General features: G+C 55.4%; 1 protein-coding gene across 1 annotated transcript in view; it reads right to left on the reverse strand.

Annotated features, from left to right (window-relative positions):
* MYT1 (myelin transcription factor 1) overlaps window positions 1-26,876 on the reverse strand; it is a 57,313-nt gene that overhangs the window by 10,312 nt on the left and 20,125 nt on the right. Inside the window, exons 5-17 of the mRNA XM_004370500.1 lie at window positions 22,263-22,325; window positions 21,378-21,625; window positions 19,183-19,992; window positions 17,531-17,665; window positions 16,829-16,919; window positions 15,581-15,694; window positions 11,085-11,299; window positions 9,195-9,319; window positions 8,297-8,566; window positions 5,420-5,574; window positions 3,863-3,925; window positions 3,680-3,748; window positions 95-157 (exon numbers count right to left, since the gene is read on the reverse strand). Of these exons, the coding sequence (XP_004370557.1) occupies window positions 95-157; window positions 3,680-3,748; window positions 3,863-3,925; window positions 5,420-5,574; window positions 8,297-8,566; window positions 9,195-9,319; window positions 11,085-11,299; window positions 15,581-15,694; window positions 16,829-16,919; window positions 17,531-17,665; window positions 19,183-19,992; window positions 21,378-21,625; window positions 22,263-22,325 (2,421 nt within the window). The remainder of the gene's footprint in view (window positions 1-94; window positions 158-3,679; window positions 3,749-3,862; window positions 3,926-5,419; window positions 5,575-8,296; window positions 8,567-9,194; window positions 9,320-11,084; window positions 11,300-15,580; window positions 15,695-16,828; window positions 16,920-17,530; window positions 17,666-19,182; window positions 19,993-21,377; window positions 21,626-22,262; window positions 22,326-26,876) is intronic.

Here is a 26,876-nt window from a genome sequence, read left to right on the forward strand (position 1 = left end):
GAGGGGCTCCCTGAGGAAGGGTCCCCCACCCCCACCTGACCGAGGGCCTCACTGAGGAAGGGTCCCCCCATCTCCACCTGGCCGAGGGGCTCACCTTCGGTGTGAGGCGTAGTTTCCCGTGATGTGGCCGGAGCCGTCACAGCCAGGCGTGGGGCACCTGCAGAGGGAAGCGAGGTTGGGGCCAATCTGTGAATAGGCCCACCCACTCCAGGAGGAAGCCTCTGCCCTCCTCCCCAGCACCAGAGCCCCACAAATGGCCCGCCCTCCATCAGCGCTCTCCACAGATGAGAACCACTGATGATGCCTGGCTGCATGCCAACACCACGCCGATAACTCGCCAGCCACACGGTGCCTGAACACAGCGATCTCAGCATTTTGCCATCCAGGGAAAACCCAGTGCGGAGAGCGTGCCTCCACTACAGAGAAGGTGGGCTGGCTCGGCCATCTGTCAGGTTCCAGAGTGGACGAGAAGCATCTGGTGCACGTGGACACATGGACTGTGAACTGCAAACACGGGAGCCCAGGAGAGCAGGCCTGAACCCGAGGACCAGACCATCTTCCCCACGGGAAGGCTGTCACCCGTGATTACAAGTGAATAGATGGCCATTACTGAGCACCAACTGTGTGCAGGTGTAGCGCTGGCCACCGCCGTGCCTTTAGTGGGCAGGGAGTGCCGGCAGAGGGGTGACACACCCGTGACGGCCACTGACTCTCACGGAGAGTGGTAACGACTCCACTCTGATATCACGAGCATGGGGTTATGTCCCTCCACGTAGCCACTGAGGAAAACCTGTGTGCTCCTGCTCGCGCCAGAGTGGCATCGGCAAGCCGACTTTGCAGTGGCTCCATCTCCTGCTGGCGTCTAGGGCGCACCCTCTGGGCTGGCCATGGTGGGCCTCGCATGTGGAGCCTATCACTCCTGCGGAGGGAGGACCCTCCTCACACGGAAGTGACTGGAGAGGTAGTGGGCCTGGCCAGGGTCACCAGATGACGCCCACTGTCCGGGGTGACCCAGCACAGGGCTCCGTGGTGCTCAGCACCCAGCCCAGGCTGTGGCCATGTCCACTGGGGCCTTCTGCCGGGAGCCCATCTGTGGTGGGCAGCTCCCGCCAGTACAGAGCTGCTGGACAGCTCCTGGTGCCTGAAGGCCTCCTGGGCACCAGCTCCAACTGCACCCCTCCTGCGGCCTACCCCCGGAGCCTTGGTCCCTGCAGGAACCAGGGTCTGGACCAGGCCTGTAGCTTCTCTGTGCTCCCACCCAGCTCCCATGTGCCAGCCTGTCAGCCAGCCGACCAGTCACGCTGCTCTCTCTCCCTTGGTGTGTGGGTCCCTTGAGCCTGCCTCCACTCCCGTCACCCTGGCTCCTGTCCTACTGGTTCCCACAGTCACACGCAGTCACATTTGCCCCACTGGTTTGGGCTGTGGCGGCATCTCCGTTTCACCTCCTTGAAGTGGGGCTGCACCTTCTCCACACACACACCAGCTCCTCTAACACCCTCCCCTCCTCCCGGGTAGGTAGGGCCTCATGAGGGTCCAGGTCCCCGTGGTCCCAGGCAGGCATGAGTTTCAGTGGTCTCCCCAGGGTCTCTGTGGCACCATGCTATAGGGGCCGGGCTTAAGCGACTCAGGCCCAGCGCAGTGACTGCATTGGGGAGTAGAATGAATACTCAGCAGCTGGCTACCCTGGGGACGCCCCAGGACTCAGCAGTCTGGGCCCTGGACGGAGGCCAGTCTTGTGGGTGAGCCTGGGGGTTCCAGTGAGTCTCCCTGAGACAATTCCACTGCTCCTCCTGGGAGCCATGTCCAAGAGAGGGAGCTATGTCCGTGGTGAAGGGCTGATGTCCCCTGGGGGCACTGTCTTGGCAGAAGGACATTCCTGGGCTGGAAGCACACAGGCCTTGCCCCAGCCCTGCCCTGGCTGGCTCATGGGCCGCCCCCACTCCTACATGAGACAGGCAGTGCCCCAGGAGCTGCGGGAGGCGGCACACGACTCTGGGAGGAGGGGCCTCAGGAGCGAGTCAGGGGACGCTAGCGACATTGCTGAGGTCAAGAGTGACTCGTTTTCACGTGAGGAGGACTCCCTGTGGCCATTTTGTAGGAGGTGCCTGGTTAGCGTCTCCCAGATCTCAGCTCTCCACCCGCCCTGTGTGGCCACCACGCCCACGATCTCAGAGAGTCGGCCCCTTAAATCAGAAAATCACCAAGATGCTTTTTTCTAGTTAGAAGAGAAAGGAAAAGCAAGACCAAGAACACCAGCAGGAAAGGAGCGGGAAGTGGGGTCAGGGCAGGGCAACGGGGCAGGAAACACACGACGGCTGAGTCCGGGCCTCAGAACAGGCTGGTGCTAAAGCTGCTCACTCCTGAGAAGAGTGCCCTGCTGGCCACAGAACGCCCACACACCCCAGGCTCCCTGACTGCAGCTGGGTAGGCGCCGGGCCCGGGGATGCCTAGAGCTTTCTGTTCTGTTTCTGAACCAGCTTAGGTCCTGAGAGCCCTCAGCAGCACCAGTACCTCGTCTTGGGGACAGTGTCCCACTCCCGTCTGCCCAGTGTGGGTGAGCCAGGGGACACACGGGCCTGGACCCACAGTCTCCGTATGGAGATACGGGGTGGCTCTCAGGGACACCCTGGAGGGGGAGTGACAGAGGAGACAAGTGGGCCCTCTGGTGGCCGGACGAGAGTCAGGCTCAGGATCACATGGCTGTAGTGCCACAGGGACGGACAGCCCCCAGTTCCAGCCCCAAAGGGCACTGACACCTGGGAAACCTCTGGTCAAAGCAGGCCAGCTAGAGCCCATGGCAAAAGCAGAAGGACGCAGCTCAGCAAGAGAGAGGTGAGCAGAGAGGCCCACCTGGGTGCCAGGAGCCAAGGCAGTAGCTGGGGGCAGTGGGGACGGACAGGGGGTCGGCAAGGAAAGGACAGAGGGCGGCAGGGACGGACAGGGGGACGGCGGCCTCCTCTTTTGTCTCTGCACCTGGCTCACTCAGCAGGAGCCATAGGCTGTGGCCACTGGGCCCCGCAGGATTGACAAGCCCAGACATTTGAGGCTGTCCCTGAGTCTCTGAAGCAGCAAGGAAAGCAGTGCCTAGGCGACCCCAGCGGGCTTCCCAGGAAAGGCCTGGCTGTGGGAGGCACCAGGGCGGGTCCTGTGCCCCTTAAGAGGCTGGCAGATTTGAGGTCCACACGGCAGCACAGGAGCCTGTGGCAGCCTCTGAGGGGAGACAGTGGTGCTGGCACAGAGCAGGGGTGCAGAGCAGGGGCGCAGAACAGGGGACCAGAGCACAGGGCACAACAGGTGGCACAGAGCAGGGGCACAGAGCAGGGGTGCAGAGCAGGGGCACAGAATAGGGGCACAGAGCAGGGGTGAAAGCAAGGGGCCCACAGCATAGGGCCAGAGCAAGGGTGAAGAACAGGGGTGAAGAGGAGGGGTGAGGAGCAGGGGTACCAGAGCAGGTGTGCAGAGCAGGGGGTTCAGAGCAGGGTGCAGAGCAGGGGGCCCCGAGCAGGGGTGCAGAGCAAGGGCCCCAGCCAAGCAGATTCAACCCCTCCATGGCCCTGCCTCCTCCACCCTGATCAGGAGGACAGAGGCCCTGGAGAGGCCGATTTTGGCTGGAGCCTCATGGAGAGAGGGCAGCAAGGGTGCCACCCAGGAGACAGGAGGCCAGGGAGCGCAGACGTACTTGAGGTCAGCAGAGTGGGCAGCCATGAGGTTTCTGAGGCTCTTGTCAGCAAGAGGGCAACCAGAAAGGCTGAAAGAGAAGAGACGGGAGACAGGGGTAAGCACGGAGGGGGAGAGCAGAGGAAAGAGAGGGAGCAGACCCACCACGCAGCACCCAGGCTCGGCCGGACCCGGGCGGACGAACCTGCGGTGGGAGGCATAGTTTCCAGTGATGTGGCCACTGCCATCACAGCCAGGGGTGGGACAGCTGGACAAAGAGAGAGAGCGTCAGAACCGACAGCAGCGCACTGTGCGAGGCCACCCAGGCCGGCACCCACCTGGCTCACCCGCCCACCCTCCTCCTTGGGCTCAGCCCACACCTCTTTGTTCAGTTTTCCCCAAACTTAACTGGAGGAGGAAAAGGGATCTAACTCAACTTTAATGTGAGGTGGAGACGCCTCTGAGGCACGGTGGGGTGTGTGCATGCACATATGTAGGGCGTGTGTGTGCACGCGTGTGGGGTGTGTATGTGCATGCACATGTGTGGGGGAGTGCACACGTGGGTGTGTGCACATGTGTAGGGCGTGTGCATGCTTGTGCATACATGTGGAGCGTGTGCACTTGTGTGGGGTATGTACGTGTGTGCATGCACATGGGGCATGCGCAGACATGTGGGGCATGTTGGGCATATACACACGTGTGCATGTGTGTGCATGTGTGTATGTGCTGATGAACAAGGAGGCCAGGAATTCCTTCTCCAAGCCCTGAAGCAGGGTGGCCGTCCCTAGGGCTGTGGCTGCCTGGAAGGGATAGCTACAGTTGCAGACCAAACTACGGGGTTCTAGGCAGGTTAGAAGGAACCCTTGGAATGAGCTACAAGCCTGCAGGAGGGGCTGGTCCCCAAGGTCGATGGGAAGACAGGTACCACATCTGGGTGTGAGTCCTCAAAGGCCCACGTAAACCTGACGGACACCACCCACAGCTAGTGAGGGAAGTGAAATCATTCATAGCATAGAAGGGCAGCCCTGCGGCCAGCCGAGCAGTGTTAAAGCTGAGGCAACGGTTAACTTCGCATGCCCTTACACACACACAGCATGCCTTCACACATAGTCACACACCCTTACACACACACAACATGTCCCTGCAGTTCTCACATGCCCTTGCACACCCTCATACACACACAACCCTTGCAGTCCTTGTACACCCTCGTGCACATATAACACACCCTTATAAATCTTCACGACTCCACATCCCCTCGTAGTCCTCACACACTCTTGCACAGCCTTGCAACACACTCACACATGACATGCCTTCACACGCCCTCACTTACAACACACACAGGCCTGCACAGCCCTCACACTCTTGTGTACCCTTGCACACCTTTACACACATGTCCTTGCATGCCCTCACACACACACGACATGCCCTCACACATTCTTACACATCCTTGCACACCCTCTCACATACACACAACATGCCCTCACACAAAACACACACTCATATGCCTGCACATATCCTCACATACTCTTGCATACCCTCTTGCACCCTCGCACATGACATGCCCTCGCTTGCCTTCACACACACAAAGCATAACCTTTGTCCCCCAAGGCAAGTCAGCTGCGGGGCGGCCCGTCCTTGGGCCCTGGGAAGGGGAACTCTCTGGATGAGCAGACCCAGCTGACCTCGGCTGGACAAAGGCACGTTCCCATCCAGACGCGGTAGTTTCTCGGGGAAGCCCTGCTAGCCAAGGAGGGAGACTTACGTGAGCAGCTCCTTCTTTATGTCCTTGGAGAGAAACTTCAGCTTAAAGTTGGTTAGGGTGACTTCCCCTGGATATTTCCGCTCCTCAAAACTCTCTTCCGACACTTCCTGGTCATCTGCTTCAGAAGAAGCAAAAGAATGGGCTGCTGGCTCTGACTGCAAAAAACCAGCAGGGAGACATTTTAACCGCTGGGGAGCCAGGTGGGCGGCTGGGCTGGGGGCGCCCTCAGACAGTGTTCAGAGAGGCATCTCCTAGTCTCCCGTCTTCTTGACGAGATAGACCTCTCCTGGCCCAGGACCGCACCCTGAGGTGTGGGGTACCCGCTCAGCCAGAGGCCACATTTTCGGGGCCGGCTTGCGGCTGCTCCGGAACACCGCTGCTGGTGTCGTCCTCCCTGAACGGGAACTGGACCAGAGGCACTGCACAGATGTCTGCGGAAGGCCAAGAAGATGAGACACAATCTCTCATCAACATCATGGCAAAAATCATCTCGGAGCCTGTGAAACTGGCCCAGCTCCCCGCACCTCGTGACACCTGAGTTTAGTGTGGAGTGAGTTCATCCAACACGCGACCTGAGGCTTGGCTGCAGACCAGCCAGCCAGCCGTCAGGGGGCTCCAGGCCAGCTTTGCACCAGACAGCCTCGGGGTCCTCTGTGGACCAGGTCCTCCTCATCCATGTGCAATAAGAGCACCCCTAGGACTGTGTGAGGGTGTTCAGGACATGCCACTGAAGCACTTGCTAGAGGAGTCGGTGAGGGCTCATCAAGCGCTGTGGCCTAGCTGCTGTCACTATTGCTGCTAGTGCACGCGCGGGAGAAGCAGAGTCCAGAGCAGCCTGAGCATGCTGGACAAGCTCCCTGGGGACCAGAGGCACAGCGGGGGGGGGGGGTCAGAGGGAGGCACTTGCCCCCGGTGCAAGTCCAAGGGGATGCCAGATGAGGCGGAAAATGACATTCCAAGGAGCCACAGATATGAAAGGCACCTGACTGAAGCAGCCGGACAACATAGGGAATGCATTTCTGCTGACACATAGGTGCTAGCAACGTCTATTCATGTTGAAATGGGGGGTGGTTCGCAACTTAGAGATCACCCCTGGGCACTCGTTACTCTCACCATGCCCCTGCTGGGGACACATGGAGGCCGAACCCTCAGGATGAGGCGGGTCTCGCAGAAGAAGAGAGGAGAGGGTGTCCAGGGTGTCCAGGGCGGGGGGGTCTGTCTGGAGTTTTCTCGGGGACTGGGAGTGGGAATTTCCTCGGAGGGCAGGTACAGGGACGTCACCCAGGAGGACCGTAAGTTGAGCTTTGAAAAGGAGCCTAGAGCAGAGCTGGGAGGATACTCCGAGTTGGGGTAGGACAGGGGCTCTATTCGGGAAGAATTTCCAGGGCTGACTCAGTAGGATTTGGTGGACAAGTGTACAGAAGAGAGGACGAGAGGAGAGGAAGGGTTTGGGGTGACTCCAAGGCTTCTAGCTGGAGAGCTGAGTTAGCAGCACCATTGGCCAGCAGGGGAAGATCAAAGCCTGGGAGTGGGGATGGGGGACTTGCAGCCTGGGGTGGGGGCTCACAGAATCTGGGGGTGGGAGTGGGGAACTCTCAGCCTTGGGGTAGCCCCCAGCAGTCTGGGGTAGGGTAAAGGGTTCACAGTCTCAGGGTGGGATGGGGGACTCACAGGCTAGGGGTGGGGAATCTCTGCCTTGGGGCAACGGGAGCTTCAGGGCCTCTGAGCAGTGAGTTCGAAGTCTGTGTCACCGATGGGTCACCCACGGATGACAGTCACAGTCCTGGGAGGGGGCAAGGACACTCAGTGGGGATGCATTGACACTGAGCCGGGGGTGGAGGCCAAGGAGGGGCAGTGTCCCCTCTCAGAGCGCTACGAGGACAGGGCAGCACCCCGGATGAGCTGAGCTGTGTGAGCGCAGAGGGAAGCTGTGGAAGAGAGGAGGAGGAGGGGAGGGTGGCGGGCAGCTCGTCCCCAGTGAGGGTGTGGGAAGAAGCGGACACTCAGCCCTGGGGTCGCACCCCAATGTCAGCAGGTTCTAGGCCTGAGGCTGAGAGCAGACAGTGAAGACATCACATATTTGCAGCCTTGCTAACTGGTCCCCAAAGCCTCGGGTAGACACTGCCCTGGGTGCAGCTTCATACAGCGGTGGCTCTGAGGCTGCTCTGTCCCTTATGGGACCTGAGGCAGGCACCCTGGCCCCTCTAACATAGAGGATGGTGAGGCTAGCTGAGGCTGGCCTGGGGATCAGAGACCATGTGGGAGGCGCTGAGGGGCCAGCTCAAGGAGTGGCACAGCGGGATCCATGGAATCCATTGCTCTGGCCCCAGGACCGGCGCTCCAGCCAACAGTTAAGACGCTATTGCCGCAGCACCCGGGCTCCCCCAGTTAACTGTCCTCAGGACACACACCTCTGTGGGGAGGCTCCCTGTCAGCCCACACCTGGGGCTCCAGTTTTCTGAGTCAGGCAGTGGATAAGCAGACAGGAGAACAAACCGTAGTCCCCCAGCACAGCCTCAGTTCAGGCCCTCCAGCTGCTCCTCTGAGGCCCAGGCCAGCCTCAAGGTCCGGACCCTCAGCATCGCAAGCAGCTTTTCCAAATGATCACACAGGATCTGAAGGAGGATTTCTCCTCCCTCTTTTCCCTCAGACCCCTGCGCCAGCACACACACGTGTTCTGTGGGGGCAAGAGATCAGTATGCTCTTGGCTGAGCACCGGGGGCCAAAAGGCCCCAGCAGGTGGCTCCGGATTCCAGCTGCACCAAGGGACAGGGACTCCCCCAGAGGCTCTTCTGGGGATCTAGGGGGTGGCCCAAAGACCTCCTGCACCCACTCATTCCGAGCAATCACGCGACCATAGGGCTCAGTGGCACCCACCTCCTCAGGCTCCTCCTCGCGCTGGCGGCTGGGCTTGGTGTAGTCCAGCGGCCCGTCCCATTCATCCTGGCGGGAGGCCTGGCTGGACTGGGGCGAGGTCATGGAGCTGCTGGTGGTGCTGGCACTGCCCTGGCGCGGGGCCACATCAGGCGATTTCACACCAGGGCTGCTGCTGCAGCTGCTGCTGCCGGGGAGAGCACTGTCTCGCCGGCGGTGCTTGTGCATGCTCAGGTCCAGGGTCCCATTCTCGTCCACCTCAATGTCCATGGCCTGCAGCGTCAGAGAGGAGGCTGTGTTAGTGCCCCCTTTGCGCATGTGCCTTCCAGGTGCACCCTGAGTCATACCACAGGGCCCAGAGCAGACTTCCCTGAGCATACCAGCAGGAGCCAGCCAAGAACAGGGCACCCTGAGGACCAATTCCCAGAAAGTCCCATGGAGGAAACACCTCCAGCTCCCTCTCGCCTCCCAATAGCATTAGCCTGAGACCCAGTGTGACACGGTCAGACTGAGCACCTGAGCCAAGAGTGTATGTGCACAGAGCCCCCAGAGTCAGTAAGAGGCACATGGGGACACAGTGTGCACAGAGCCCCCAGACTCAGTAACAGGCGCATGGGGACACAGTGTGCACAGAGCCCCCAGACTCAGTAGGGGGTGCATGGGGACATGGTGAGTGCACAGTCATCTAGTCACACTTAGGAACAGCACACAGAGCACTCTCAGAGGGGACCCATCCACCTTCTAGATTGTTGGGGACACCGGCGAGGAGGGAGGAAGGGAGGAAGGCATAATCACCAGCCAGGCCCTGGCCCTGCCCGAGGACATTTGTGGAGGCAGCAAGTGGGCTTCCGCAAACCCCCAGCTCACCTCCCACTCAGCAGGGCCCTGCCAGCAGACCCACCTTGCCAGGGAGGTCCTGCGGCTTTGTGCTGAGGTTCTCGGGCATTTCCCAGCAGCGTGTGGAGAGGTTCAGGATGGCTGTGGCGGCCATGTGGGCAGCCTCGGCATCTTGCGAGTAGTCGAAGCCTGTGGAAGAGGATGGAGTGCTCCTCACGTAGCTGCCAGAGGGGCTGTGCCTGGGGGAGGAGGCCTTTGGGAAAGGTCTGGCTGCAAAAGGGAACACCACCAGGTGGTACGCAGCAGGCACCAGGGCAGCAAGTGCAGACGCGTCAAGACTGCAGATCGCGAGGGGCCAGGGCGCCGCAATGTGGGGCAGGTTCGGGCTCAGGAGGAAGCCTGCTTGCACGGCCCCTGCACTCCACTCCCAGCCCACCCTCCCAGCCATATTTCTGGCCGGATCACACTCTGGGGAGAAAATAAAGCCCTCCAAAGGCGTTTCAGCAGCCCTGATATTTCAGACAAAACAACTAGTCTGTGAAGGAATGCTAAGAGTCTGGAGAATTCCATATGTAGGATATAGTGTTTTGAATATCACTCAAAGAAGAAAATTTTGTAGCAACATTTCAAAAGAACGTTACCACATTTAGGCGGACTGTGATGTCCCCGGTAACGTTGTTGTTGGATTCCATCGAGCTGATTTGGACTCATAGTGACCTCGCGTGTTACAGAGTAGAACCGCCCTACAGGGTTTCCTAGGCCGTAATCTTTATGGCAGCAGATCGCCAGGTCTTTTCTCCAGCAGAGCCGCTGGTGGATTTAAACCGCCTACCTCTCGGTTAGCAGCAAAGTGCTTGGTCACTGCGCCCCAGGGCTCTTTGTCCCCAGTAACAGTTACTGTTGTAGTAAGGTAATATTATTGTTTATTTTGTGTTTCTGTATTGTCTCCTAGCACCTGCACCGCACCATGAAGTCACTCTCCCACATGGTATTTCTGAGCAGCCCCAATATCACTGGTATGTTCTGGAAGGACTAAATGTCTAAGTGTAAGGAAAGTGAACCGCGCAGTCACCTCCCACGTGCACCATTGCAGCACACCCTCAGGAAGGAGGTACGTGTGCGCTGGAGGCCCGAGGCCTGAATCTTAGTAAGTTCTGCCAAAGGAAGGGAGGAATCGTCACACTGCAACTGGCGATTGCATCAGCTGGGTATCTTTCAATAGTAGCATGTAGGAACTCATCGATGCTCAGGAATAAGTAGGGGCTGGCAGCCCCCTTGAGGAGATGCCTGTCTCCACCCAATGTACACGCTCAAGTGCTTCCAGCTCCGTCCGAACTCCAGGCCAATGGGCTTTCAGTTCACAAATTAGTGGCGTAAGTGACAAGAAAAGACAGGGAGGATTCTTCTTGAAGTTTTGCAGGGTTTGTTCTTGTCAACGCAGTTACACAGATTTGTTGCTGATACCACGACTATACGCAGCAGGAGGGTGCCCATCCAGAAAGACCTGCTGGAGCCCTCTCCCCGACTCAGGGCTGGCAGCAGACACCCCGCTTCAAGCATGAGCTCTTCGTAGAGAGAAGCCATGTTGGGATCCAACAGGGGGTGACCAGGAGGTTCTCTCACAGAGTGGACCCATCAGCCAAGTGAATGTTAAGCCTTTGGACAGACACCCACAAACACCCTGGTTTTGTTCCCCAGAACGACTGAGGAGAAGTGTAGAGGTAATGGGGAACATGGAGAGAGCAGCTCGGCGGGACTCAGGCTCCAGAGAGGCCAGTGGGGACACCCCGGGCATCTGGGCTGCTGAGACACAAGTCAGCCCCCTCCGCTAGGAGAGATCACCACTGGCTTTGCAGGGACAGACTCAGGAGGGGTGACCTCCTTGATGCCCCTTGAGTCCTGCACCTCTAGAAGCGATGCAGGAAGAGAAAAAGGATGATTCTCCCCAACTTACATTTAAAGGCTTTAGGTGAGGTTTCGCTGGTCTGAATCTTTGGGGCAAGCATGCGTTTGCCAAAAACCTGAGCATCGAAACTTGCGTAGTCGAAGGTGACCTTGGAGAACTTCTCCAGCTCCTTGGCCAGGCTGGCCCTGGGTGTGGCCGGGGCCATGCTGGGCCGGTAGCTCCCATATGGAGGGACCTCCAGCTGCTTCACGAAGCACATGGGCCTGGGGTGAAGGGACAGAGACAGAAGCTGTGAGGATGAGACCTGGGGCTTGTGCTCCCCTGCCCCCTCTGCACCCCATGCTGTGGCCTAGGCAGGACCCCTCAGGGCCTGGGAGGTTGGAGAGGTGGAGAGCCCACCACTCCACATCTCACCACTAAAGCCTTGTCAGAATCCCATTCCTGGTGAAGCCCCAGCCTCTTCAGGTGGCCCAGGGAAAAGGATGGTGGGCCAGGCTCAGACACATGTGAGGAAGGAGGAAGGTATAGGGGCCTGGAGGGAAGACCAGCCATGTCCTCGCACAGGGAGCATGGCCAGGAAGGGAGGCTGAGACTGAGAACTGCGAAGCCCTTTTCACCCAGTTCCACTAACGATTCATGTCAGCCCTTGAGAGGGCCCAGCAGGAACCTGGCCCCCCGGGGGGTCACTCAGCGCAGAACTCTAGTGGTAGGTGGGGGAGCAGCCAGTGTGATGGAGGGGAAGTTAATGGTTTCCGAGGGGCTGCTGCTCCTACTGGGCCCTTCACCTGGCTGGTATAATTAACCCTCAGCTGTCCTGTCCTCCTAAGTGGCGGAGGGGCTCCTCGGGCTGTGGGAAGCCCTGGCCCACTTTCCAGCATTGCTCGAGTGCACGTCCTTATTCCTCAGCTCTGGGGAGTTAGGTTTTGTCAGTGCACTGAGCATAGCAGGAGGCATGCAGGGGGAGAGAGAAGGGAGATCAGCGGGCCAAGGTGGAGAGCCTAGGGCTACCTGTGTAGGGGACACAGTTGACACGAGCCTCAGGGGAACCATCTGTGCTGTGGCCACAACCACGGAAGGTCAGCAGGTCCTTACCGTGAGCTGTAGTGGGCGGTAGGTTGCTGCCCCATTTAAGCCTCATGAGAAGCCTTTGCCATCGGTAACATTCTATCCATTTTACAGGCTAATAAACTGAGGTCAAAGTTTCAGGGAGTTGTGTTAAGTGCCGTCAAGTCGGTTCCGACTCATAGCGACCCCATGTGCGACAGAATGAAACACTGCTGGGTCCTGCACCATTGTCACAATCATTGTTATGCTTGAGCCCATTGTTCCAGCCACTGTGTCAATCCATCTTGTTGAGGGCCTACCTCTTTTTCACTGACCCTCTACTTTACCAAGCTTGATGTCCTTCTCCAGGCACTGATCCCTCCTGATAACATGTCTGAAGTATGTGAGATATAATCTCATCATCCTTGCTTCTAAAGAGCATTCTGGTTGTACTTCTAAGACAGATTTGTTCGTTCTTTTGGCAGTCCATGGTATATTCAATATTCTTCGCCAAGACAATTCAAAGAAGTCAACTCTTCTTTGGTTTTCCTTATTCACTGTTCAGCTTTCGCGTGCGTATGAGGTGACTGAAAACACTATGGCTTGGCTCAGGCTCACCTTAGTCTTCAAGGTGACATCTTTGCTTTTTAATACTTTAAAGAGGTCTTTTGCAGCAGATTTGCCCAGTGCAATGCATCCTTTGATTTCTTGACTGCTACTTGCATGGATGTTGATTGTGGATCCAAGTAAAATGAAATCCTTGGCAACTTCAATCTTTTCTCTGCTTATCAGGATGTTGCTTATTGGTCCAGGTGTGAGGATTTTTGTTTTCCTTATGCTGAGGTGTAATCCATACTGAAGGCTGTGGTCTTTGATCTTCATCAGTAAGTGCCTCAAGTCCTCTTTACTTTCAGCAAGAAAGGTTATGTCGTGCATAATGCAGGTTGTTAATGAATCCTCCAATCCTGATGCCACATTCTTCTTCATATATTCCAGTTTATTGGATTATTTGCTCAGCATACAGACTGAATAAGTATGGTGAAAGGGTACAACCCTGAAGCACACCTTTCCTGACTTTAAACCATGCAGTATCCCCCTGCTCTGTTCGAATGAATGCCTCTTGATCCATGTACAGGTTCCTCGTGAGCACAATTAAGTGTTCTGGAATTACCATTCTTCAAAATGTTATCCATAATTTGTTATGATCCACACAGTCAAATGCCTTTGCATAGTCAATAAAACACAGGTAGACATCTTTCTGGTATTCTCTGCTTTCAACCAGGATCCATCTGACATCAGCAGTGATATCCCTGGTTCCACATCCTCTTCTGAATCCGGCTTGAAATTCTGTCCGTTCCCTGTCAATATTACTGCTGCAGATGCTTTTGAACGATCTTCAGCAAAATTTTACTTGCATGTGATATTAATGATGTTGTTTGATAATTTCCACATTCAGTTGGATCACCTTTCTTTGGAATAGGCACAAATGTGGATCTCTTCCAGTTGGTTGGCCAGGCAGCTGTCTTCCAAATTTCTTGGTATAGACGAGAGAGCACTTGCAGCACTGCGTCCGTTTGTTGAAACTTCTCAGTTGGTATTCCATCAGTTCCCGAAGCCTTGTTTTTCACCAACGCCTTCGGTGCCGCTTGGACCTCTTTCTTCAGTATCATCAGTTCCTGATCACATGCTACCTCCTGAAATGGTTGAACATCGACCAATTCTTTTTTTAAAAAAAAAAAAATTCTTTTTTTTTAATTGTACTTTAGATGAAGGTTTACAGAACAAATAGTTTCTCGTTAAATAGTCAGTACACATATTGTTTTATGACATTGGTTAAGACCAGTTCTTTTTGGTATAATAACTCTGTGTATTCCTTCCATTTGCTTTTCATGCTTCCTGTGTCGTTTAATATTTTCCCCGTAGAATTCTTCAATAATGCAGCTTAAGGCTTGAATTTTTTCTTCAGATCTTTCAGCTTGAGAAATGCTGAGCGTGATTTTCCCTTTTGGTTTTCTAACTCCAGGACTTTGCACATTTCATTATAACACTTTACTTTGTCTTCTCGAGCCGTCCTTTGAAATCTTCTGTTCTTCTGGCATTCCATGGTATAGTCAATATTCTTCGCCAACACCATAACTCAAAGGCATCGACTCTTCTTCAGTCTTCCTTATTCATTGTCCAGCTTTCACATGCATACTAGACAACTAAAAACACCATGGCTTCGGTCAGGCGCACCTTAGTCCTTAAAGTGACATCTTCGCTCCATGACACTTTAAAGAGGTCTTTTACAGCAGATTTGCCCAATGCAACGTGTCTTTTGATTTCTTGACTGCTGCATCCATGGGTGTTGATTGTGGATACAAGTAAAATGTAATCCTTTACAACTTCAGTCTTTTCTCTGTTTACCATGGTGTTGCTTGTTGGTCCAGTTGTGCAGGGAGTAGCAGCTCTGAATTGATAGCCCAGGTCCCAAGACTCCCTGGGGGCCTGTGAGGCTTGACTAGGCCCCGCCCCTGGCTGTGCCTTGCCCCCAGGCTGCCCTACCGTTGGTTTGCCCCACCTCAGACTACCCAGTCTCCCAGTGGCCCCGTCCCCCACTGAGCCGCCTCCCTTTGTCCTCATCCCGCCCCCACCTCATCTGTTTTATTGGTACTTAGATCAAGGCGGAAAAGTACCAAATTCAGAACTGACAAAAAGCCACAAGGAGCAGCAAATAAGGCAGAGGAAATCTCCCCGGGACAGGAGAGGTGGACTGAATGCACCGGAGCTGGCCAGAGAGCTAGGGCAGCTGGCGGCATGGGGGCCAAGTTCATCTGGCTGAGATTTTGTCAGGCATGCACAAGGGTAGGGGGGCACAGGGAGGGGGGCATGGGGAAAGGGATACAGGAAAGGGGGATGGGGGAGGAGACCCAGGGGTGGGTGCCCAGGGGTGGGCAGGGGGATTGGGGGAGGAGGATGGGGGACTACAGTGAGGGGCCATGGGGGAGAGTGACGGGGAAGGGGTAGGGGCCACAGGGGAGGGGGTTCGTCGGAGGGGGCTCAGGAGTGGGTGCCCAGGGGTCAGGATAGGGGGCTGGGGACCATGGAGAGGGGCCATGGGGAAGGACCACAGGGAAGGGGGTGTGGGGAAGGTCTCTGCCCTGTGCTCACCCAGCCATTGAGCCTGGCCTCTCACTATCATTTGGGGAGACGGACATCAAACACTTCTCCTGCAGAGAAATAGGGAGGAGTCCACCTGAGTGAGGATGGACCCTGGATGAAGCATGGTAATTGAGAACAGAACTTGGGTCAGCCCAGCTCCTCCAATGACCTTGTGGACTTGGGCATGTCTTATGTCCCTGGCCCTGGTTTCCTCTCCAGTACACAGGGATGGCATGAGTTAGCACATGCTCAGGCTCAGTTGCCCCGGTGGCTGCCATCTCCTATTTCGTGGAGGAGGCCGGTGGAGCTGGGACATTGAGGGAGGGAACGGCTTCCATTTTGTGGCTTGCTTCACTCACCTGAGGATCCGATTGGAACTGGAGCTCATCTTGGAAGGGTCTCCCGTCTGCGGCTGTTGCTTCTCGTGAGATTTGGCTAACTTTTCGGCAGCAGCAATGGGACACCCAGACAAACTACAGAAAGGACAAGGAGGAGCATCTGAGCCTTCAGCATCATTCAGGCAACGGGGGGGCTCACAGCAAAGTGGGGGACAGATGCCTGCAGGAGCCCAGGGGGTGGCGTGTGGAGTCCTGCCCATGTCATAGAGCTATGTGTGTTTTTAGAAGTAGCTTCCTTCTTGGAACACACGAGGTACCCAGTGAAAGTAGTTTTCTTCTCAGGCTTCTGGGTTTGGGGTTCAAAGCACCAGCTGCTTGCTCGTTCTCTGTTTTAGGAAAGTCTGAGCCAAAGACACACACAACGAGGAAACAGACGCGAGGCCCAAAGGCTCCAAGCAAGGCACCCCTCTGGACACCTGCGTGGACAGGTCCTGTCTCTCTTCACCACCACCCCTCACCCCAGGGATGAGTCCTGCAGCCACCACTGAAACTGCCTCCCCTTGGCTCTGGTCCTGTTAGCTGGCTGGGGCTAGCACAGGAGGCTGGCCAGAGACCTGGGCTCTGACCCTGGAGGGCACAGGCTCTTGGGTACCCCCCAGCCCACTGCTCGGAGCAAGCAGGAAGGGACAGCATCCTTCTCAGGAAAGAGCCAGACCGAAGACCTCAAGCAGGGTTGCTTCTGCTGGGAGCGAGAGGACTGAGCTTGGGGTCAGCATCTCACCTGGCTTGCAGGTGATGAGGCTATTGCAGCCCCTCTCTCCCAGGTGTCCCTTCAGCTGAGCGCATGCCTAGTGGAGGCAAAGGCAGGGGCCCCGCCCTCTGCAGACTGAACATCTCATCACGGCCACGGCCACCATGGCGCTGGGAGTGGCTGAGGGGAGGGCCACTCTGGCAGTGGAGATGGGCATACAGCACACGACAAGCACCAGGGTGCGGCGAGAGGCGCAGCACTCCACGCCAGCAACCATAACTCAAACTGGCCCACCAAGCCTCCTGCCAGCTCCCACCCTCTCCTTCCCCAAAGAGTAAGAGCTGGTCTACAGATGTTTTCCAAGTATCACAGTATTCTCCACTGGCGCTCCACGAGGGCCTCAGACCCTTCCTCACTCCCCTCGAGCCCATCCTCTGCTCTCTTGGGACCCTTGGTTCCCAGGGGTGCACGCAGCAGGCCCGGGCCCACCCCCACCACGCCCTGGCTCTGCCAAATACCTTCTGTGGGTGTTGCGGTTGCTGTTCACGTGACCCTGCCCCGTGCAGCCAGGAGTGGGGCACTTCAGCACGTTCTCATGCATGGCCAGGACTGTAAGAGCGGAGGGGAGCAGTGAACATTGCCACGCAGGGAGCCCGGCTGAAGGGAGAGACCGCAACTCTGCCGGGGTGGCCCCCGCCCCCGGGCAAGCCTGGTGAAGACCCCCCGCCCCCGTCATTTTGACTCCACCTCCTGCCTCCCTGAGGCAGAAACCAGACAGCCCCAGAAGCTGGTTGTTCTGTATCCCCACCCTCTAATCTAATTCTCGGAAGTGCTGCTTCTGGCCTAAACTTAAGGACAGGCATTCGCCTTGTGAATCTTCCGGAGCGCAGAGGTCACCGTGTCTCTGTACAGACCCTGTGCTTCTTCCTCTCCCGCCTCTGCTGACCTCAGCCTGTCCCCTCCATCATCCATTCCCACAAAACACCAGCCATTCTGTTTCTGTGGGGGTCTCTGGGGAGCTTCGACTAAGCTGGCGACTACAGGTCCCCAGCCTTATAGGGCTCAAGTTGGGGCCAGGTGGTTTGGGTTAGGTGAGTGTCTGGACAGTGCCGGGCCAAGGGCAGGACACAAGGCTGGCCCCTTGCCACATGAGCACCACCTGAGCCCCCAGGAGACGGCCGCACCCCGTGGTTTGAGCAAATGCTGGCAGAGCCACTCACTCTCCGGGGGGATCCTATCTTTATGGGGGCAGCCGGACAGGCTGCGGTGGTGTGGGTACAAGCCAGTGACGTGGCCCGTGCCATCACAGCCTGGAGTCGGACACTTGATCTCACGCTTTTCGGCTCTCGAAGGGTCTGAAACGCACAAGAAGCAACAGTGAGCGGACGGCCAGGCCAGGGGCGGGGAGGGCATCGCAAGGTGGGGGGTGCACAGTCCCTCACTCTGGCTGTGAGGTGTGCAGACCGCCAGAGGTCTGAGGGACCAGAGGCTGGGCAGTGAGGGGACCCTAGAGAATCAGTTCCAAGCTGGCCATCTGCACAGAAAGGGGAAGCCCAGACACTCCCAGACCTAAGTCCCCTCCTTGCACGTCCGCTGCCGAGGTCAGTGGTGTCTGTTGGTTGCAGTGAGTCAGCCAGCCCACAAAAGCCCCCCCAGCCTTATCCCACCTGGGCCAGCCAGCCCTCTGCAGAGGTGGAGGTGTGGAGGAGGTCCTGCCAGGAGACATTCTAGGATCTTAACTTGAGGCTGTGTGACTCGTAATGGCAGGAGTTTAAATCCAAATGTCAGCTACTGAACTCACTCACTCCTTCACCCCGCCATGTGCCCCACCCACCACTAACTGCTTCTGGGGCTCCCCCTGCCCCGTCCCTCTGTCACCCTGAGGGCTTGTTCCCCAAGTCTGTCCCGCTGGGTCTGTGCCTTCAAAATCTATCCCTGAAAGCAGGACACCCTGCATCTGCACCCCCCAGTGTCCTCCCACAGCCCTGTGTCACCTAGTTCTGAGCCCCGAAATATCTCTCCCTGGGGCTGTCAGTCCATATCTGTGCCCTCCCATCAGTGCCTTTCCCCAACCATGTCCCCCTGATGTCTGCCCTGATCTGTGGGCTTCTCCATGCCCCATATGACATCCCCAGGCTGGTACCTCACAACAGGCCCCCCAAAAACCTGTCACTGAGTCTGCCTCACCCTGAACTGGCATCCCCTCAATATCTGTCCTTTCAGGCCCATCTCACCCGGAATCCTGTCCCCGTCTGTGTCCCCTCAGTATCCGTCCTTCCAGGCCCATCTCACCCAGAATCCTGTCCCCATCTTTGTCCCCTCAATATCTGCCCCCCGGAATCTGTCAAGTCCTGAAACAGTGTCCCTTTGACAGCTGTCTTCTATGTCCATCTCCCCTGAATCCTATCCCCAATCTGTGTCCCCTCAATATCTATCCCCTGAGCCAGTCTCATCTGCATAGGTGTTCCCAGAAAATCTGTCCCCTGAATCTCTGCCTACCTCCCACCCATGGTGCCCCCGAGCTCTGTCTTACTTATGTCTGTGTCTCTCCCAGTAACTCAGGTGTGTGCTCCCAGGATCCACCCCCCTGTCTGTCTCCCACAGCCTTGGTCCTGGCTCTGGCGTGAGTTGCCCCCACACTAGGCTCTTGGTTCTCCCTCTTCATCTGCTCTCCCCTGGCCTCAGCCCACATGTCTTGGTGGGGTCAGTGGCAGAGGAGTGCGGGGACCCCACTGTCCACTTCCACCTAGAGGCCAGCCTGTTGCAGAGGCGTGGGGGCGGGGGGGTAGGCAGCTGAGGCATGTGTCTCCCTGGACCTTGGAGAAGAGAGACCACCCCAGGGGAAGGTATGAGGGGTGAGCGTGGGCCCTACCTTTGCTGTAGTAGTTCTTCCGCACAGCATCCAGGGGCTTCCCAGCCTGCCCCTCACCTGGGCCCTGCTCGGCTGACCCCCGGGCCACGCGCACCTGCTCGGCCTTCAGGGCGATAGCTTGCTCCAGGAGGCCCAGGTTCCCGCGGGTCATCATGTCGTACATCTCCGACTCATCCGTGACAGCCGACTTCTGGGAGCGTGCATCCTCGTCTTTATCATCATCGGAGCGTACCTCCACAATGACTGAGTACTCGGGCTCGGGGCGCGGGGGCTCAGGGTGCGGGGGCTCAGGGGCCTTCTGAGTGGAGGCGTTGGGGGCATCCTGGCAGATCACATCAGGAGTGGCCTCTTCCTCCTCCTCCTCCTCCTCCTCCTCCTCTTCCTCCTCCTCTTCCTCCTCCTCCTCTTCTTCATCTTCCTCCTCGTCCTCCTCCTCATCTTCCTCAGGATCCAGGGCATCTTTCTGCCTGCTGGACTCCTCACTGACCATGCCTTCCAAGGACTCGGGGCCCAGCTCCCGAGGCTGCTCGCCGGTGGCCTCCACGACCTCCTCGGCATCCTCGGGCTGGATGAAGACATCTTTCTCACCCTCATCGCTGGTGGCCCCCTCCCCAGCCTCCTCCTGGACCAGGTGCACAACGCTGGGGCCCGGCTTGGTTCCCTGGCCCAAGTCCTCTGCAGCCAGGGTGTCCTCAGCAATTTGGCCCAGGTTGAGGAGAGACGTGGCAATGATTTCCTGGTAGCTGCTGTAGCTGCCCTTGGACGGGCCGGTGGGGCTGGCTCCAAAGTGCGACGTGGCTGGGCTCCTTCCTGCAGAGTCAGGGCCAGGAATGTGGGTGGCAGGGCACGTGAGGGTCCCCAGTCCCCCAGGTCCGCAGTCCCCACCGCCCCTCCTGTGACACCGAAGCCTGGGGAACGTGGGACTCCCAGGACTAGGCTCCGTGTGGTCATCGCCCTCAGCCTCTGCCTGGACCCAGAGGTCGTGAAGGCACATTTTTAAAGCTGAGAATTACTTCGGTATTTTTGATTCAGGCTCCTCTCCCATTCCAAGCACTTTCTCAAGTCAGGTACACTTCCGTTTTATATAGTGGAGCTACTCCCCCAAGGAAGGTGCAAATCAGATTTCACAAAATTGTTCCATAGTTGAAAAGCAATAAGGATCTCTCTAATTTTAAAGGATCCAAATTTAAGCACTGGGTGTCTGTGCGTCTCTGTGTGTGTTGACAGCCCCAGACAAGGGCCTAGGGCCAGTCATGGAGGACACCTCACACAGGAGCCCCCTCCACTAAGAGCTCGGGGCCATTTGGCAGGTATGCCCTGCGCAAGGGCCCCTTCCACCAGGAGCCAGGGAGGGTAGGCCAGCCTGGGGGACACATTCCCTTCCCCAGGGCCAGGGCGCCCTCAAACCAGCATTGCCAAAGGCTAGGTACCCCCAACACGGCCAATCCTCAGGGACCCACAGGGAAGGGGTGCACGCAGGGAGCCCACTTCAGCTTCTCTCCTTCCCCTCCCAGCTCCCCTGGTGCCTCCACCTTCAGAGGACCCCACAAGGCATCAACCAAGCACTCAGCATCTGCCCTGTGAGCCCCTCAGGGCCAAGCAGACACCTGACCTGCCCCAGGCTCACAGAGGACCAAGCTTCCAGGGGTCTCCAGCCCCAGACCTGGACTCTCTGGGCCACACCTGTGCACAGACAGATACACACAGACACATGGACGTGCACATGGAGATACACAGACACAGACACACAGACACACACACAGACATGTGCACAGAGACACGCAGACATGTACGCAGAGACACACAGACACACACAGACATAAACAGAGACACGCAGATACACACAGACATAAACAGAGACACACAGACACACAGACAGACATAAACAGAGACACACAGACACACACAGACATGTACACAGAGACACACAGACATAAACAGAGACACACAGACACACAGACAGGTACACAGAGACATACAGACACACATACAGACATGTACACAGAGACACACAGACACACACACAGGTGCGGGGCACACACCCTGGGCAGCCCCTCTCCCAGGAAACCCACCGTGTCCAAACAAGCACCCCTTGTTCTCGGGGACTCTCACTCGCCACACACGCCCTCCCCTCTCACGGCGCTCCGCAGGCTACACTGAGCACCCTTTATTCCGGGAGGAAGAGCACAAAGCACCTTCAGCTGGCTCGGGGTGCTGCGTCCCCTCCTGCCCGGACATCTTAGCCTCGTCCCCCTCCAGAGTTCCTTCCGACTCGTCTGAGACAGAGGCGTCCTTCACCTCGGCGTCCTCGCTGCTGTCGCTGTCCATGCCGTAGCCCTCGTCCAGAGCCAGCTTCAGGGGCTGAGGCTTCCGCTTGGCCGCCAGGTGCTCGGCCTCAGCGCCCCCCAGCCTACGCTTCTTGGCCAGGGGGCAGCTCTGCAGGCTGAGAGGAGGGTGAGGGCGGGCTTGAGCCTCTCACTGCCCTTCTCTCTCCAGGCCCACACTGTCTGGAAGGCTCCCCTTGGTCTCGCCTCCGTTCCTCCACTACCTCCCAGCCAGACAGCACTGAGTGTCCACCACCTTACATCTCCCGCCTGCACTGTTCTCTAACCTGTGTTACCACAGTGTCCACTCAGGGTGCAGAGTCACTGCTCTTGGAGGGTCCCACAGGCCCCACCCAGCCCATCAAACCCCAAAGCACCAAGGGGCCCCCTTTCTCCACCTCCAGGCCCTGATGCCCATGCCCACCTGAGCCTGACCCTGCACTGAGGGCACCTGAGGTCAAGCCAAAATGACAACATAACAACTGCTGCCATAGCTCACACGCCCCCAGCCAACATGCACCCCAAACGTGCGCCCCCAACATGCACCCCAACATGCGCCCCCCCAGTGTGTGCCCCCAGCAGGGGCCAGGTGGCTGTGAGCCCCTCCCACCATGCCTCATCCACACCCTGGAAGGCTGAAGGAAGGGCCCCCACAGGCACCTCGTCCCCCCAGTTGGCCCAGGCCTGACCCATAGCCAAGGGCCCAGAGCAGCCGCATGGGGCCACGTCCCTCCAAGCCTCCTCCCAGAGCCTCACCTCCGGTGCCTGGAGTATTTTCCCCGGACGTGTCCGGAGCCTGTGCAGCCCGGGGTGGGGCAGCTGCAGGAAACAAAAAGGGAGTCACTTGGGTGTGGTCGCTGAGGGGAGAGCCAAGTAGGGCCACCCCAACGCTCGGCTGGGAGGCAGAGAACTGGAGAGCCACTGTCTTCGTGTGCTAAAAATGAACAAACTAGCCCGTTTAGATGGGCAAGCGCCCATCACAGTTTTACAAGTATGTTTAACTAAAGATCTGTGTATAAGGCCATGTCCCGAGGCCTCACCGTGCCCTTCCCTCCCAGGACTAGCCTTTCCACCACCCGGGCACTTTATGACCAGGGCGTGGGGAGATGAACAAGGCGACCAGCTGCAACACCCCCTTCACAGAGGTCGCAGCTCCCCACCACCACCGTCACTGCTGCAGCACCAATAGGCCCTTCACCTGGACAAACAGCTTGGGTAGATGTGCATGGCTGGCCAGGGCTCCAGGCCCCACTGGACGAGGTGCAGGGTGGCAGATGACAGAGAGGGAAGGAGACTTGGGGAGACCCTCACCCTTCACCTCACCGGTTCCCAATGGAATCGGCCCAGTGAGGGGTCCAGGTACTCTGGTCCAGGCCCTGACCACGTGGCAAGACTGCACCCAGAGTCACTGCGAGGGCATGCATGAGGAGAGTCCAGGTGCAAGGTGCTGCAACGGGTCTGCCATTGCCTGGTGGGCCATGCATGGGGCTAGCCAGCTCAGGTAGTGAGGACCCTGCCACAGACCTCTAGGCTTTGACGGGGAGGGAGGCGCTAGGCCAATCTGTTATAACAAGACTGACATCATGGTCTGGGCCCCTGCCAGGTCAGGCCATCCTAAAACCCACAGCAATGGAGAAGGGATGAGGGCACATCTTCCCACGTGCCAAGGGGAGAGGGGTGTGGAGCCAGAACCTCCCGCCTTGTTCACATGCCTTGACTGCCGATGACTGCCCTGCCAGCCACATGCTGACTGACTGAGACACAGCCAGTCCCACCAACCCCCCAAGCTCCACCACAGTCACTGGGGGGTGTGCAGGGGAAAGGGGATCTTATGGTGACCAAGGGCTAACCCTTGGGGTGGGGCCACAGCGGTGATCCTAGAGCTGCATTCTTCGGGTTAAAAAGACAGAAGGGGACTTCCGGGCAACACGGCACTATAGTCAGAAGCACCATGCCATCCCTCTACAGCAAAGATCCAAAAAACTAAGTCAAACAGAGTCACACGGCAATCCTGAAACCCTAAGAAGCAAATGAAGAGATAAAGAACTCAGCCAAGCACCGAATGGAATAAGAAACTGACAGAGAATGGATCTGCCATCTTGGAATCCTATCGGAGATCAGCGAACAGGAGATACGAGAAAGCAGTGTCACAGAACTTCCAGCAGGAGACAGAACAACCAGTAACCAGTGATATATGCTCCCTGCCCACCCTTCTTCACCCCCACTCGGCCTCCTCTGCTTCCCATGGCCACAGTCTTAGCCAGGAAGCACCGGCTTCACCCTGGTGTTGCTTGGATTCCACCTGCCCATACTGGCCGGCTCCCTGAGCACCATTCGTTGGCTACTGGTGTTGCTTTTTTCCACTTCTTTAGATTTCTTCCCTACCTCTCACCACCTCCCCCTCCTTTCTCTCAAATACCTGGCTCCATGTGCCATCTTTGCTCCTTCCTGAAAGGCTGTGAAACACTGCTCAGCTGTGAAACTGCTTCCCGGCCCGTGCCACCACCCTGGTGGGCCCCCCCCCACCCCGGGCTTTTTGTTTGTCTGCTCTGATTTGTTCTGTTTTATTTGTTTGTTTGTTTTATTTTTCTTTTCTCAGCTTGGGAGCCCCTTCTAGCCAGGCAGTACCGCGCGGCTTGGAAGCTACTCCTTTACTCAGCACAGACACATAGGGACATCACTGGGGGCATTTTTTTCTTGTTTTTTGGGTTTTTTTGTTTGTTTGTTTGTTTGTTTTGTTTTGTTTTTTTCTCTCTCTTATCCTCTTTTTGTCTTTCTTCATTTCCAGTTTCTCAATTTATTCATTTTTTTCTTTTACTTTTTCTTTTTTTTATTTGTGTTCTTCTCCATTTATCAGTCTTTCATCTCTCCACTCCAATAGCAAGCTCCCTTAGCACTCTTTTTTGTTTGTATGTATGTTTTTGGCCCCTGTTCCTCTCTTCTCTCTCTCATCTTTCCCGTACCCATCTTAGCTCCACACATCACAGTCTTTCCCCTCCTTCCTGCCTTCCTGCAGATCACACTCCCAAGCAGCACAGGCACAGCCTACCAGAAACTGCCCTGCACTGAATCCCAGACTGCATTGTCATCCCTAGTATGTGCCACAAACAACCCATCCCAGCAACTCCCCTTCAGCTAGACCTGCCCTGCTGACCATACCTGAGTGACTGACCCTACCCATTGGAGAAGGAAGTGAAAAGTATCATGCACACAGATAAACAAACAACGAAGAACACATATCCCGCCTGCTCAGACATAACCAAATAAAACAAAAAAGCAGTACCAAACAAACAAATCTACAATCAATAAAATAACCACTGAATGCCCCGAAGACAGCAGACAATACCAAAACACACAAAAACAGAACAGGATGGTTCCAGTAGGCATCCAAAATAAAACACCAGATGACTTTCCAGTAGAAGAAAAGGCACTAAAACTAACTTATAGGGAATTCAAATCTCTAATATTCAGAATTATCCAAGAATTGAAGCAAAAAGCAGACAAAAATGAGGAAAAAATAGACAAATTCATAGAAAAGGCAGACAAATTCATGGAAAATACAGACGAAAAAATGGAAGAATTCAAGAAAATAATACAGGAACAAAATGCAAAAATAAATTCACAACGAGAGATCATACAAAAACAATTAGAAATCCGAAAGATAAACAACAAGATTTCAGAAATGGACAGTGTCATAGAAGGGCTGAGGAGCAGGTTTGAAACGATGGAAGATAAGATCAGTGAAATTGAATACAAAGACTTGGATACAACTCTATTTGAGGAAAAATCAGAAAAAAGAACAAAGAAAAATGAAGAGCCCCTGAGAATTATGTGGGATACAATCAAATGCAAAAATATGTGAGTAATTGGAGTTCCAGAACAGGGGAAGAAAACAGAAAACACAGAGAGGATCATTGAAGAATTGCTGACAGAAAACTTCCCTAATATCATGAAGGACAAAAAGCTGACCATCCAAGAAGCTCAACAAACCCCATATAGGATAGACCCCAAAAGAAAATCACCAAGGTATATCATAATCACGCTAGCTAAAACCAAAGACAAACAAAGAATCCTGAGATCAGCTCAAGAAAAATAAAAAGTCACATACAGAGGAGCAACAATAAGACTAAGCTCGGATTATTTGGCAGAAACCATGCAGGCAAGAAGGCAATGGGCTGACATATACAAAATCTTGAGAGAAAAAAGTTGCCAGCCAAGAATAATATATCCTGCAAAACTTTCGTTCAGATATAATGGTGAAATTAGGTCATTTCCAGAGAAACAGAAATTAAAGGACTATGTAAAAACCAAACCAAACTTACAAGACTTATTAAAGGGAGTCCTTCAATCTGAGAACAAACAACATCAGACCACAGGCTGAATATAGGACACAGGATTGTACTAGCCAGATACCAACCTAGGAAATGAACTCTTAAGGACTACCCAAAACCAAAAGAATTACAACAGGGAACCAGAGAAGTTAGTCTGTAAATGACAACACCATCAGAACAATAAAAGAGGGAATAAACAATGTAGGGACAGAACCTTCTAATGGAGAGGAAGGCAGGGCAATACCAACTAAAAATACACTGGTTCAAACCTAGGAAGATAAGGGTGAATTTCAAGGTAACCACAAAAAAAAGTTAACAAACCTATTCATCAAAATAAAGAAGAAAAACGTAATGTCTCAATAAAAACAAAACCTACAAAAAAAAAGAAATGAAAAAAATTCACAAACAAAAGGAACTCAACACAGGAGAGTAAGAGGAACACGGAAAAGGTCAGCACCACAAAAAAAAAAAGCACTACAAAATGACAGCAATAAACTCACACCTATCAATAATTGCACTAAATGTAAACGGCCTAAATGCACCCATAAAGAGATGGAGAGTGACAAAATGGATTAAAAAAAAAAGAAAACAGGATCCATTGATATGCTGTCTACAAGAGACACACCTTAGAAACAAGGAAGTAAATTTATTAAAAATCAAAGGATGGAAAAAATATATCAAGCAAACAGCTACCAAAAAAGAGCAGGAGTGGCAATGTTAATCTCAGATAAAATAGACTTTAAAACAAAGTCCACCATAAAAGACAAAGAACGACACTATATAATGATTAAGGGGACTATCCATCATGAAGATAAAACCATAATAAACATCTACAGACCCAATGACGGGGCTCCAAAATACATCAAACAAACTCTAACGGCACTGAAAAGAGAAATTAACAGTTCCGCAATAATTGTAGGAGAGTTCAACACATCACTCTCGGTAAAGGACAGAACATCTAGAAAGAAACTCAACAAAGATACAGAAGACCTAAAGGGCACAATCAGCCAACTTGACCTCATAGACATATATAGAACAC

This window comes from Trichechus manatus, unplaced genomic scaffold, assembly GCF_000243295.1.
Source record: "Trichechus manatus latirostris isolate Lorelei unplaced genomic scaffold, TriManLat1.0 scaffold00008, whole genome shotgun sequence".
NCBI lineage: Eukaryota > Metazoa > Chordata > Mammalia > Sirenia > Trichechidae > Trichechus > Trichechus manatus.